Genomic DNA, 13,423 nt, shown 5'->3' on the forward strand with positions numbered 1-13,423 from the left:
CATGCCGGAGCCCAAGCAAGCAGTGCTAAAGATAACAATTTGTGAAAAGCAAATAAACAAACAAAAACCAAGCTCCTGACACAGCTGGCCTGAGATCTTCATATTAGACTGCTGTGAGTCATTCAGAAACTGGTATTTTTGTTTTACGTGCTTGGGATTCTCCAGTAACACATGTTTTCAAGACACTGAAGAATAGAGTGCATGGGAATTAAAGGCCGCAAGTTTCATACCGACTTCCAGTCCTGTCCTGAAAATCAAAGCCTCCAACAGGGAGATGCATGTATCCCCTGGGGGCATTGAAGAAGCCTAGCAAGCCCTGGAGTCCAGCCAGAGAGCCTAACAGGTCTGAGCTTCTGGAAAAGAGAGTCAGTAACTCCTCATAAGACGGATCACTCAAGTTGTGCAATGAGGCCCTGCACATGGCCCCCACAGAAGGCGGCAGTCCTAACCGACCAGTCACTCCATTGGCAAAATACATGGCTGTTTGCTTCCTGCGCGGGCACAGCCTGGGAAACCCTCTGGGGCAGTTCTCCTCGGGCCAGGGGTCTCTCTGGGTCAGAATCTCCACAGCCCCAGTCACGCCAGGCAGCGTGCCCGCGCTGAGCATCTCGTCCATCTGCAACCAGGCCCCACGCCTGAGAGTGTGGAACTTCTGGCTGTAAATCCCTTTCAAAGGGACTATGATTGGGCACTTGTTTTCCTATAGTTGTGATAGCATGTCAAATCTTCCTCACTTTTATAATCATCTTAAAGTTTCCATGAAGTCCATTAAGGGTTCAGTTAGTTAAATGGAGAAATACTCACAGTTTAGAAGAGTTATTTTAGGTTAAAAGTTAAAGAATTGATTAAAGATTTATTTTTGTACTGTGAAGCTCTAATCCTTAGTCAGAAATAATGATTTTTGCATGCCAAAAGTTCTAAGAATGTGTATAATAATATAATTAGGCTTTGTAAAAATATCACTTGAAATGACTGAGTATAACTCTTCCAGCTACAGTTTCTATAACTCCCACTACATACTTGGGTGGGGCCAGGCAAATCCAGTTTTGCCATTCCCCTGGGTACAAAATGAGCCATTGAAGAAGCCAGAAGGGAGGATATCACTAGTTAGTATCAAGAAAAAAGCCAGAAGTGGAGCAGGTCATTTGAACCCCAAGATCCCTATGCACTGAATTTGCCCAATGCAGAGACGGACAGTGGTGACACAGAGGAGGGACAGAGGAGCAGAAGCAGAACCAAGAGCCAGAGCAGGAGACAGAGGAGCAGGCTCTCAGGCCCACAGGCTGCTGTGAGGCCGGAGGTTTGCTCGCAGAGCAGGAGACAGAGGAGCAGGCTCTCAGGCCCACAGGCTGCTGTGAGGCCGGAGGTTTGCTCGCAGAGCAGGAGACAGAGGAGCAGGCTCTCAGGCCCACAGGCTGCTGTGAGGCCGGAGGTTTGCTCGCAGAGCAGGAGACAGAGGAGCAGGCTCTCAGGCCCACAGGCTGCTGTGAGGCCGGAGGTTTGCTCGCAGAGCAGGGTACCTCCAGGCACTTCGTTAGGGTAGCTAGATTTGTTGACCCATGGAAATGGAGCCGAGTGCTATGGCAGACCAGAGTGCCCCCTTGGGCATCTATCAATAGCACTAAAAGAGCTCTGTAGCATTGCCCAAGCAGGGCAGAGGTCAATGTGGCTGAGAGGCCAAGAACCAGAGAGAGATGTACCTTCAGGCATAGCTAAGGAGATGCTGGCCTGAATGAAAGAAATGTGTGCTGACCATTTCCAGTCCTAACTTGTAACCTGTAGCTTCCCAAAGGACCCCCACAATTGTATTGTCTGTGAGGTCTATACCATCGCAATGACTTCTGGAACCAAGCAGAAACGTAATGAGTGCCGTGGGAGGGATAGCTGGGGACAGAACTGGGTTGAAGGGTGGAGGCATGCCTGACCCCTGCCTCACAGGAATTGCTCTTGAGCCAATGTGGAGTCTGAGTCTCCTTTCCCCTGGAGAAATCAGAGGCGGTCAGACAAGACCCCTACTCCATGGCTTTTTACATTGTAAATTTGAATTTCATGAACACAAAACAATCGGTTTGCAGTAGGCCAAGCATGTTCTCCATTCAGATATACCAAAACGTGAATGAAGACTTTGTTAAAGTATGGTTAGATGTACTTCCGGATAAATATTTTATTTTGTAATCCAGTTATATTTCAATATTTTAGCTTTACATGAAAACACATGGGCTGATATATACGATTATATGCTTGTATTATAAACAACCCAAAATATCTCCAATTCTAAATCACTAACTTCAACAAAAAATGTGCTCTTGGAATATTGATTTTCACTTACTGTGCCAGGAAGAAATCAAAGGCAAAACCTCCCAAGGAGATGAACGTGCATAAAGTTCATAATTTTAGAATTTACTCAGCAATCATTTCATATGCTGATGGGGGTCACAGAGGGGGCAATCCATTTTCATCTTCTAAGCTGTGACATGGCACACATGACTTAATTGCCTTCTGTAGCTAAACCTCCGTAGAATGCAGTGGTCTTAGAAAGGGTAAGGGAAACTTTAAGTGAACCCCCTCTTTGGGCCATAATTTCCTTTTGGGGTCAGGCATCCAAGAGTGGAGGACAGGAACTGGGTGGTATTCTGAGGCTACACGTCACTCTAAAGGCACGTTAGTCCGCTTCTTAAACCAGATTCTCCCTCATCCTCGCTCTGATCCGTGAGATCAGCCATCCGAAGGGCAGTGGGAGGACGGCCAGTTCTCGATAGAGCTTCCTGGGTTATGAGTCCTTCCCAGGATGCTTACTGGCTTGAAACTGTCCACCAAAAAAGCAATAGAGGGGAGGGCTGGACGCACACAGCATTCTGCCCCTCTAGAGCTCCCCGGTAGCCCTCAGGCCTGCGCCTCTCGGTGCAGCTTGAGGATTACTTTGCCAATCTTATAAATCCTGGGCTAAAGCTGTGACGGGGATTCTGCGGTGCAGAAGGGTAAATGGCAGCAGTCACCTCTAACAGGCTTGCGGAGAAGAGGTCATTTTGCTTTGTCGGTGAATAAAAGCTCTTCCCCACGTGCCTCTGCCCTAACAGACCTTTAGGCTAATCATTACCTGACTTTGAATACACTAGCCATTGGGAAAGAATAAATCTGACATGAACGCAGAAATTATCATATTTAACCTAATGTTCCTAAAGCCTGCATTTCTGTTATGTTAAAAGGACCTTTTATTCTTTGAACTTCAATCATCTAACCCTGTGAAGTAACCAAAAAAAGTGCAAGAGAGGCATCGTCTAGTTTCAGCCTTCAATCTTTTGAAGTACTATTTTTCTTTTAGCTGATCACACCCACAAGAAAAGGTATTGCTTCACAAAGCGCTTTCTTTGTGTGTGTGTGTGTGGCAGAGGGAGGGGCCGGGGATGCCTTGAATCTTTGAACTCAGCAGGTCTACTGGGTCTCTCCATGTGAGACCCATCCCGAGGGAACCTGGCAATCCGCGGCCATCCTCAGCCGGCTCTCCCCTTCCTCTCCTGTGTTAGGGCCCTTCTTCTGTGGCCTCGGTCAGCCCCAAGCATCTTTTAAGGACTCTGGAATAAACTCACTGATTCGCATGCCTTCAAACGCTTGCTCTTGGGAAGCAAGAGGGGCTGTGATGGCTTCGTGCGTGTTGTGGAGTCCATGAGGACTCCTAAGGACCTCGAGTGACAGAAGGCAGCTGCCCCGGGGCGTTTCCAAGGCTGTCTTTCCGGCAGCAACTCACCAAGTCTCCTCCCACAAAGTCTCTGGAAGGCTCATACCCCAAACCTCCCTTAGCCGTGGAACCCTTGCCAGTTGTGTAACAGGGTTCCTTGGTTTGTCAGTATTCAGAGGGTATTTGAAAAGTTCAGGGTTGTTTTTTTTGTGGTTGTTGTTCTTAGCTTTGTGTTCTTGTAGAACTTTTGTTGTTGTTGTTTTGGGGTTTTGGGGGGATTTTTTTCAGGGTTGTTTTTATAACACTTGAAATCAAAATAAGATCACAGCACAAACCAGACATCAATTTGGCATGTAGAAATAATCATACCCGCTCTCACTCCTTCGAGATGTAATTCGCCAACAGGCTCAACACCACCATTTCTGTCTCCCCACCCTATCCCTCTCCTGCCTTTCAGAAATGGCCTGATCCGTGGCGCCACCCCTCTCCCTGCCATGTGTCTCTGTGCCCGTGCTGGTGGTCTATGATGTGCAGTAAACGTGCACTGCAGGGTTGGTCACTCTACGGCAAACGGCACCACAAACCATGCTGAGCAGCAAGGTCAGTACAGTCCTGGCTCCGAAATGCCTCTGCCCGGGCAGCTCAGCCTTTCTTCCCTCCAACACCACTGTGTCTTTGCATTCGAATCCTCCCTTCAGATTTCACCCCACTCTCTCACCTCTCCTTCACATGGCTGTTAAGTTATCCTGCCTACGATGTTCACTTTCAGTGACAACTATGAGGGGTACTCACTTTTCTTAAAGGACAGTCTGGAAGGGGGAAAGGGGGTGACCTTCAGGCAGATGCTCTCAATAGCTCTAACCAAGTGCAAGAAGTCACGGGTGGTGCCGCTTGTTGACAGAGTCCTCTGTTTGTTTTCTCTTCTTCGAAGCTTTCCCACGGATAGCACCTCATTGTCATTCCCAAGCAACCTGCCAGGCAGGTGGAGGAGTGTGGTCATCCGTTTACAAAGGAGGCTGCTAGAGGACACACAGGCTTGAAATGAGCCTCCCAAGGTGGTATGGCTAGTCATTGTCAGGTTGGGCAGCCACTCTCCTGGCTATGGAAGCTCTCAGAGTGAATCACTTTCTTTACCTCAGAGTTTTTTCTGCCCTCCGGAAACAGATGACGACATGGACCCTTCCAAAAAGGTCTTTCTAGCTCTAGTTACCTGCCTACCCCAGTCCAAATGTGTTCCAAAAGCGAAGACCGAACTCTTGAAGCTGACTTTCTCTACCGGCAACACCGGAAAGCGCTGAAGTCCTAGCCTGTAGTGTCTTTTGTCATTTTTAAGTGTTCCTGGAAAAGGTCCATTATATTTTCCTTCCACTTTTCCATGTACTTTTTGTAGCTCCTTTGTGTTTGGTCCTCCCAAGGACACGAGCCCTATACTAAGGCTACATTTTAAAAATCAAATCATAAAGACCAAAAGTTAAAGTGGACCTATAAAGTCCACCCAAACCTTTCCATTGGGACAGAAAGAATCTTTTATTCCATTTCATATGTTCTCAGTATTAAACCATTGTTCTTAAAGCACAGTGTCTACCGTAGTGAGAAGAAACTGACCTGAGAAAAGAGGAGATGTGCACTGTGAGTTGACAATGAAGCTCCCACCAGGGACACCTGGAGAAGAAAGGGCATTGGGTTCAGCATGCTGGGGAGTTTCCCTACCGGACCTCGAGGGCATTTCTGCATAGGATACATCAACCCAGACCCCCAGGTCACAGACCGCCCTAAGCGCTTTCAAAGACCCAGTTTCCCACGAAAAGTGTAGGAAGCTCCCAAGCCACAGTTTTTATCCAGTTCTGGGTGATACCGCTCATCAACATTGCCTTTCGTGTAGCTTGAAGTTTTCAAATGGACAGAGCAAGCACCCATCTTTCCAGCTCTTGATGGAAAAGGAGCGAATTTTGTACTCTGGTACCTTTCCATTGCTGAGGCTCAAGGAGAAACAATCAAGACATATGCCCCTGAACTTGTTGTATCCCGGGACTCCTAGTAAGCAGAAAGATTTTGTGCATGCCACTCAAGCCTGCAAGTCACCCAGAAAGATTAGGTATTACCCTCAATTTAGAGAATAAGAAAGAGAGCCATCCCGTTCTCTACTCATCCCATTCCTACCCCCTATCAAAAGAGCCCTGGTGGAGCAAGGGTTAAGTGCTTGTCTGCTAACTAAAAGGTAGGCAGTTCGAACCCAAAAGCCCCTCCCTCCACAGGAAGAAAGGCCTGGCAATCTGTTCCCATAAAGATTACAGCCTAGAAAAGGACTGGGCAGTTCTCTTGCGAATCTGCGTGGCCTCAGCAGTGAGCAGCAACAGCACCCAGTGCCAACAAGCCTTCTTTTCCTGAGAATATCTTCAAATCCTGAGGAACGATCCTCTGTCTGAAGTCATCTTTAAACAACTCTTAGCTAAATTGCTATAAGATTGGTTGCCCTGAGCACTGTACTCTTTTAAAGCACTCTCTTTCTCTGAGATATCCAATTGTCAGCAATAACTCTCGCGCATAGGTTAGATGTGTAGGGGATGGTGAGTCTCATTCAATGGTGGAGAACTAATACTGATAGGGAACGGTGTTGCTGCAGGGAGAATGTAATCAGTGAGACTGGATTAGACATGGAGACATTGATGAATACTGTGTGTCCTGCTGTGTATTTTCACTAAAATCAATGTTTTTACAAAGAAAAGCAGGCAGAAAATAAAACAAACCCAATAGTGAAAAGGGGTCAAGACAGGGGGGGCTTTTCACCCGAATTCACATGCACTGTTGTTGCTGCTACGTGCCATCAAGTTGATGCTGACTCTGAGCAACGCTGTGTGCCACAGAACAAACCCCGCCTTCTCCAGCACCGTCCTCACAACCCTGCTGTCGGAGCCCACTCGGATAGCCACTGTGTCGGTCCGTCTTGGAGAGGGTTTTCCTCTTTGGGGCTGTTCTATTGTAGCAAGCATGATGTCCTTCTCCAGGCCCGTTCGCTCCTGAGAACATGTCTAAGGTTTGTGGGACAAAATCTCTCCCTCTTCCCTTCCAAGGAACATTCTGTCTATACTTCCTCCAAGACAGATTCGGTTGTTCGTCCCACAGTCTGTGCTGCTTTGAATAGCCTTCATCAATTGACACTCATCAATCTTCTGTGGTCTTCCTTAGCCACTGTCCAATTTTCACATGTATACGAGGCTATGAAAAATACCTATGAAAAGCTTGGATCAGGTGTTCCGTGCCCTTTAGATATTTCTGTGCATAGCTTATACTTCCTTTTAAATTCCTTGAGGGGGGTATACAATAAATTGTTCGTGGTAGATATTCAGTACACTGAGTTAGATGAACAAGTAGCTAAATCTTCTATGTTCACACCACAGATTCACCACGCAGACTCGCCAATGTCAAGCAGTGAAACAGAACATTTGAAAGCATGTTTGCCTTATTTATAGACAATTCCTTCCCAACAACTCTATTTTTCTCCCACCTGTGACCCAGGAGCGTATTCCTCTTTCCCCTGTTGAGTAGACATACCTACCACCCCAGTACCTATCTAGGAAATTTTATATAATAATGCAAACATATGTTCCCAGAAGACTTTGAGTAGAGTTTGTCTTTCTTATTCAGTGTTATTTTTGGAAGAATGAGTTTTAAAAAATGCCCACTAAATAGACACGATCCCAGACACAGGACTGATGCCTGTTCAATAAAGAGAGATGGCCAATTCGACCTCAGATTCCCAGAGCACATCCAATGCGGCAGTCTTAGTGAACCACTGGGCCTGTCCGCCTTTGATGGCCTCCCGAACGAAATGGACTTCTGTGAAGTGTGACTGGAGACCTTATCCAAGGAGCAGGCCAGCGAGGCCACTGAAGCCTGAGTCTGCATTCTCAAGGCAGCGTAACCGAACCCGAGCTGCACACGCGGAGGGGGGCCAGAAGGCTATCTGGTGGCAAGGGCACGTCTGGGGTTGTCTGGGGTTGTAGAATAACAGCACATGGCTGTAATGGAACCCCATCCCAGGACATTTGGCTACTTAATCATCTCAGTGACCCATCTTTTATTCATAAACATGGAGGGATGACATTTGCTTTGGCTGCTCACGTTGACCTTTGAGTTTATATCAATATTACACCATCCCAGCTTTTTCTTTATGCCACATAAAGTACACCAGGCAGAGGTGCAAGTGTCTTTTCATCAGGAGGTCAGTATGGCTATTGGATGGGCCGGCCTGGTCACTGCTGCTCCAAGAGCCGGCTTGAGAAGCACTTGTGGTTTAAGCCTTGAGCTTAAGTAGTTCTTCGAACCGCAGTAAGAGTCTAAACCCACCGAGCTCTGAGACAACTAACCAAGTAAGGTGAGGCAGGAGGAGACCTAGCACTTACCATGGCCTTGATCGCCTACTTTATTTCAGCCTCACGGAGGAAATTTGAAGTTGTCCGGTTGTCTGTTTTATTTTTAAGTGTCAGCAATACAACAGGAAACTCTTAGTCATAGCATATCCATTAAAGTTCATCACTGGTGAGGCCCGGCCAGGAGACTCCACCCCCTCAATCAATCAGCTGTTCCCACAGATTCACCTGAGTCCTCCCTGCACCATAACGAAGTGGACAAAAATGCTTCCCTGTCAATATGCCCAAGGTAGACAGGACGAGCATTGTGCTTTATCACTTCTCCTGACCTGGAGTCTAGCTCAGCACTTATTGCTGTGGTTGTGGAGGGCCATGGAGCCAATTTCAACTCAGCAACCCGATGTGACTGGGCTGACGGGTCCCGTGGGCTGGCATCTTCCCAGAAGCCTATTGGCAGATCTTCCTACCTCTGAGCACTGTAAGCTAGATGTTGTAGCAAACCTCTAGGGCTGGCCCTCACTTCCTAAGTGGGCTGCATGAGTCTCTCTGGACCTGTTGCCCCATATGTAAATGTGAATTGTATGATACCAACACCACTGTGATCACTAAGCGAGCTAATGCGTGCAAGATGATTAGCTGATCCACAGTGCATAGTCACCAAACAAGAGCCCTTGTTTGTATTCTCTTCTGAATTTAGCTATGATCCCTTGTTTTAGGGAAGTTTTGTGGATTCTGGAGACACGTGATCTTAGTTCCTCTATATAAGGGGGAAAGAAACAAATACTGATGAAAAGATCATGGAATTTTTTCCATGAAATTTTTGAAGCCCCTTTATACAATGTCTTTACTATTACTGTCATTGTTGTTAAATATTTAAATAAAAATCAAAGGCTATCTGTGCCAGGTGCAAACTCTTTCTGAGAACAGTACATCAGAATGGTCAATTGTGCCACAAACAAACCCAGACTGAACAGGAGGGGATTTTCAAAGTCTTTTTACGATCCCAAAGCCAAGAATGTGAGTGCTGATCATGTTTCTCATTCACCGTGGAGAACCACCAGGTCCCACCAGATGACTCTACTTAGGAAACTGATGACAGACAGACCCTTGGTTTGTAAGACTCTCTCTTCAATCAAAGTTGTTTAAAGACCCAATCGTTGTAACTTCCCGACTGGAAACTGCCTTAAAAAGCCTGTTTTCCTTTTGGACACTCCCTGTTCTCCAACAGCTGATCACTCAGTACACCCTGGGAATTCTAATGGACTCTTTAATCAAACGTCTTCTTTAGGGTTTGGTCCACTAACCTTGTCCTTGCCTCCTCCACTCCCACTTGCTCGCTAGCTGGTGTAAGGCGGCCTTTTCCAGAGGCGGCACCCTCAGGACAGGGAACCATTGGGCCCAATGTGCGCTTGTCCACGTCTGTGCTTTTGAGACGTCTAGGCTATCGTGTACCATACGGTGAATGCCCACAGATAACTGACGTCATTTGGCAGTTCTCAATCATGTGGTTAGGAGGAGAGTGCCCAGACCACAGGGTTAGAGACGGTCCTCTGGGTCACAGCAAGGAAGAGAGCCACCCCCATCCCACCCCCACCGGAGAATCCCCCCTGCAGGCCAGCCCTGACCTGACGCTGCTGTCTGTCTGTTTTCGCCTTGTGTGTTTCAGGCTGTCTGGGTCTGAGCTGCCCAGCGAGGAATGGCTGTGGGACTACGAGAAGCAAGGCCATCGGAATTCGGTGATCAGAAGAGTCAAGAGGTTCCTGAGCGCCCACGAACCCCCCTCCAGTCCCCGGAGGAGAAGCTTCTGGCGGCAGGCCAGCGACAGCTCCTCGTTCTTCCCCCCTGACCCCCTCGGGCCGGCTATGGACCTGCTGGACGTGCCCCCGCACGGGAAGCAGCCCCGCGGCCCAGCAGGGAGTCCCAAACTGCACTCCAGCGTGGGCGAACTGTCCACCATCCGAGAAGCCAGCCGCACGAGCACCATCCAGAGCCTGAGCCCGCAGTCCAGTGTGAGGGCCTCCCCCACCAAAGCGCCCGAGGTCCCCGAGGTCCGGGTCACGGCGGCCGAGGCAGATGGGCGCTGCCCAGATGCCACCGCCTCTCTCGTGGACTTGGAGTTCACCGGGGTTCGGCCCAGCACTGCGGGGCGGCCAGAGCGCCCCGCGGGTTTGATCCTGTCCCCCTCAGATAAGAGTCTCCTTCTCATGGGACCCAGTTCCCAGACTCTCGCCGGCAAAGCCGAGGGGCGAGCGTTCAAGTTCGGTTTCCAGGAGGACCCCGATGGGAATGACAAGTTCCTGAAAAGGTGGAGCCTCCCGGGGTTCCTGGAGTCCAGCCACACCTCCCTGGCCGGCCCCAACCCGGGCCCCGGGGGCGCTGAGCCCACCCTGCGCCTCGAGACTGACACGTCCTCGGAGAGCAGCGGCATCAACTTCGCGGCGGGCCCGCGCGTCCCCCCTCGCCTGCTCTACCTAATGGAAAGCCTGGACACCCCGGAAACCGACATCACCGGGTGCGACAGCGAGCAAGCCGAGGCGTCCCCCACAGGCGTGCCAGGACGTTCGAGAACGTTGTCCTAGCTTGATTCCTGTTTTCCCAGCAGGTTGTCTCCGAACTTCTCTGGGGCTGAGACACACACACAGAGATGTGTGTGTCACTGTATACGCTACCGAACCGCCTGCCAGCACGGTGATCTTGACTTTTCAAAAGCAAAGAGCCTCAGGTGCGTTCACGTCAGCCATCACCAAGTGGTTCCCACAGACCACAATGACATATCTTAACCAAATAAGGACTCTTAAAAATATGGATGCGACATCTAGTCAGATTGAGATAACAGTCCCTCCTCCTCCCCATTTTGTCTCTAAGGAAACGAAGGACCCACACAAAGGATATTCTCTCTCACTCGCTCTTCTTTTTCTTCCCTTTTTCAACTAGAAATCAGCAGCTAATGCCTCAAAAGCCCCTGCCCACTGATCATTCTATGTCTGGAGCTTTCCAATCATCTCATTTGTACTTTCAGTAACATTTTTGTCATTTCCTACTTCGTAACCTTTATCAGCATCAGAAAACTGCCCATTGCTTCAGTCTCCTCCTCTCCTCTCAGCTCTGCGTATTTTCTTGTCTCCTCCTTTTCCTCTCCCCTGCTCCCTCGGTGTGCACCCTATTTAAGGACGAATGCCCCACCCAGCAGGTCCTGATAGTTTCTCTTGCCAACTCTGTGCCTCACTTCTCATCATGCCTTTAAAAAAGAGCCACTGGCCAATCTCACAGAGCCTGGGCACAGCTGTCTGCAAACCCAACCTTGCACACCCACACACACCTTCGGTGGAAGGGGCATGCAAGTCCATGGTGGGCCGCTACACCCTCTGCAGCCATTGCCATTTCTCACGCTTCCACGCTTTGCACACTGGAGAAAATGGAAGTAGGAGAACACACACGCATATAACCAAACGCTATGGAACCAGATGCTCACCTGCCCTCAGCCCATTTAACTCCAAAAGTTAAGCAAAATATCCCAATCATACCACAACATGGGACCAGTTACTGGGTCGACCAGGTTGTCCGGGATAAGGTAGGACATTGGAGCTGGGAGGTGACGGGGGTCCAGAACTGCATGACAGGGTCAGACGATTGACCCCTCCCTCCAAAAGAGCCCTTGGATTGGCTGTTAGTGTGAGGATCCCCACCTGGGTCTGGAAGGCCGTGTCTTATGAATGCTGCTCTCACTATCTCTGTCATATGATGAAACTTAAGTACATACAACTTAATAAACAAAATCATAACAACAGCAACCATTTATTGAGTACTAACAGCGTTCCAGGCAGCAGCATGTAAAGTTCACAGGTAACCTCACGAATCCTCACAAGAATCTTATGAAGTCGCTATATCTACACTTCAAAGACAAGGAAAATAAACTCTGGAGAAATAAAAGAATTTGCCTTAAAGTACATGACCAAGAAAGGTGCTAGAGTTTGAGTTCAAACCCAACTTTATCTGACTCCAGAGCCCACACGCTTAATCACTGTTTGCTCTCTCTGCTGTACTGTCTTTAAGGCCCTGATTCTGTCAGCAATTTGCCCAGAATTTCAGAAGCTGCCCCAGGAAAGCCTTAGCCCAGGCTCTACTGCTGAAGTTCTCTGGGTCCTCCCAGCCTAAGCCGACCAGTGTGTCTTCTACACATTCACAAAGGAGGGCACTGCTACCGCTTTGAGGCCTAGCTAGAGTGCTCTTCGGTTTTCCTGACAGGAGAACATTCATTGTTTATGACAAAGGAAGCCCAACCCCTTCTGATATGCAGTGCTGAAATTAGAGCATCTTCACAAGAAAGACTTCATGTCTAATGAGGTGCCCTGACATTGACTGGCTTTTCTCAAAGGCCTGCAATGAAAACTCTATAGACTAGATGAAGTGCTATACCTGCCTGGTTCTCTGTGCAGATCCGTCAGCACCTGGGAAGGGACATGATCCTGAAGCATTAAGTGCATGCTATGGATTCAAGCCCCAATAGAACTGCTTTCAGCGGTGAGCCTTGACCTTTCCCCAGTCACCAGGCTCTTCCTGTTGTTTTCGTGAGTGGTTCAACATAAGTCTCCGCTCTCTCCTTGCTGGCCCTATCAAGTGCTCAAAGGTAAAGCTGTTTTTGAGAGATAATCATTTTATGTCCCATTAAATCCAAGGCTAATAGCTTGTATAGAGGACAATCTCTGTGTCACCCATCCTTAAGAACATTTGTCCAGCTAGCCACGTTATCTCCTCAATATTTCTTCAAAATCAGAGGTTGACTTTCCATTTCTCTTGCTCTGAGCACTGAGTAATGGGCCCTTCACTGAGTATATGCAGCTGAATTCAGCTATGAATTCAAGACAGCAATTACTCCGAGCACACTAAGAAATTCTGCACTCGCTCTAAAATGAGCTTGGGTTTTGTTTTTGAGCCCAGTGTCGTGCAAAGTTGCAAAAACAGGATGATGTCTTCTTCACCTAATTTCCTTGCCTCCCTGACCCTGTGCTCTAGAATCTTCTATCACCTCGACAAATGGTTCACAGCCGAATGGCTTTGTCTGTTTGGCTTGTCACTGCCAAGAACAGGCTTCGCTAGAAGAACAGGTTCTGAATTAAATAAGATCCACAATCCAGAGAGCATGTTGAGCCCAAGCCCTCTACGAGTAGGTTGCTCCTCTCCCCTCCCATCTCCAGAGGAAACTCCACCCTGAGACGGGGCCCAGTGCTTAGGTAGATAAAGGCCCACTCGCTCTTCCCCTGGAATCCAAGACTTTAGGGATGACTGGCCAGACAAAGCGAAGAAGGCTGCTTTCTCCCTCTGTTGTGGGCCCACCAACTTCTTTGGTTCCTTCCCTCCATATCTCCAGGCTCTTGGC

General features: G+C 48.5%; 1 protein-coding gene across 1 annotated transcript in view; it reads left to right on the plus strand.

Annotated features, from left to right (window-relative positions):
* Nucleotides 1–10,625, plus strand: part of BEST3 (bestrophin 3) — a 41,823-nt gene extending 31,198 nt beyond the window's left edge. The window contains exon 10 of the mRNA XM_045288881.1: nucleotides 9,713–10,625. Within this exon, the coding sequence (XP_045144816.1) occupies nucleotides 9,713–10,625 (913 nt within the window). The remainder of the gene's footprint in view (nucleotides 1–9,712) is intronic.
* The last annotated feature ends 2,798 nt before the right edge of the window (nucleotides 10,626–13,423 follow it).

This window comes from Echinops telfairi, unplaced genomic scaffold (genome assembly GCF_000313985.2).
Source record: "Echinops telfairi isolate 266 unplaced genomic scaffold, ASM31398v2 ScPeMD7_2;HRSCAF=8, whole genome shotgun sequence".
In the NCBI taxonomy this organism is placed as follows: domain Eukaryota; kingdom Metazoa; phylum Chordata; class Mammalia; order Afrosoricida; family Tenrecidae; genus Echinops; species Echinops telfairi.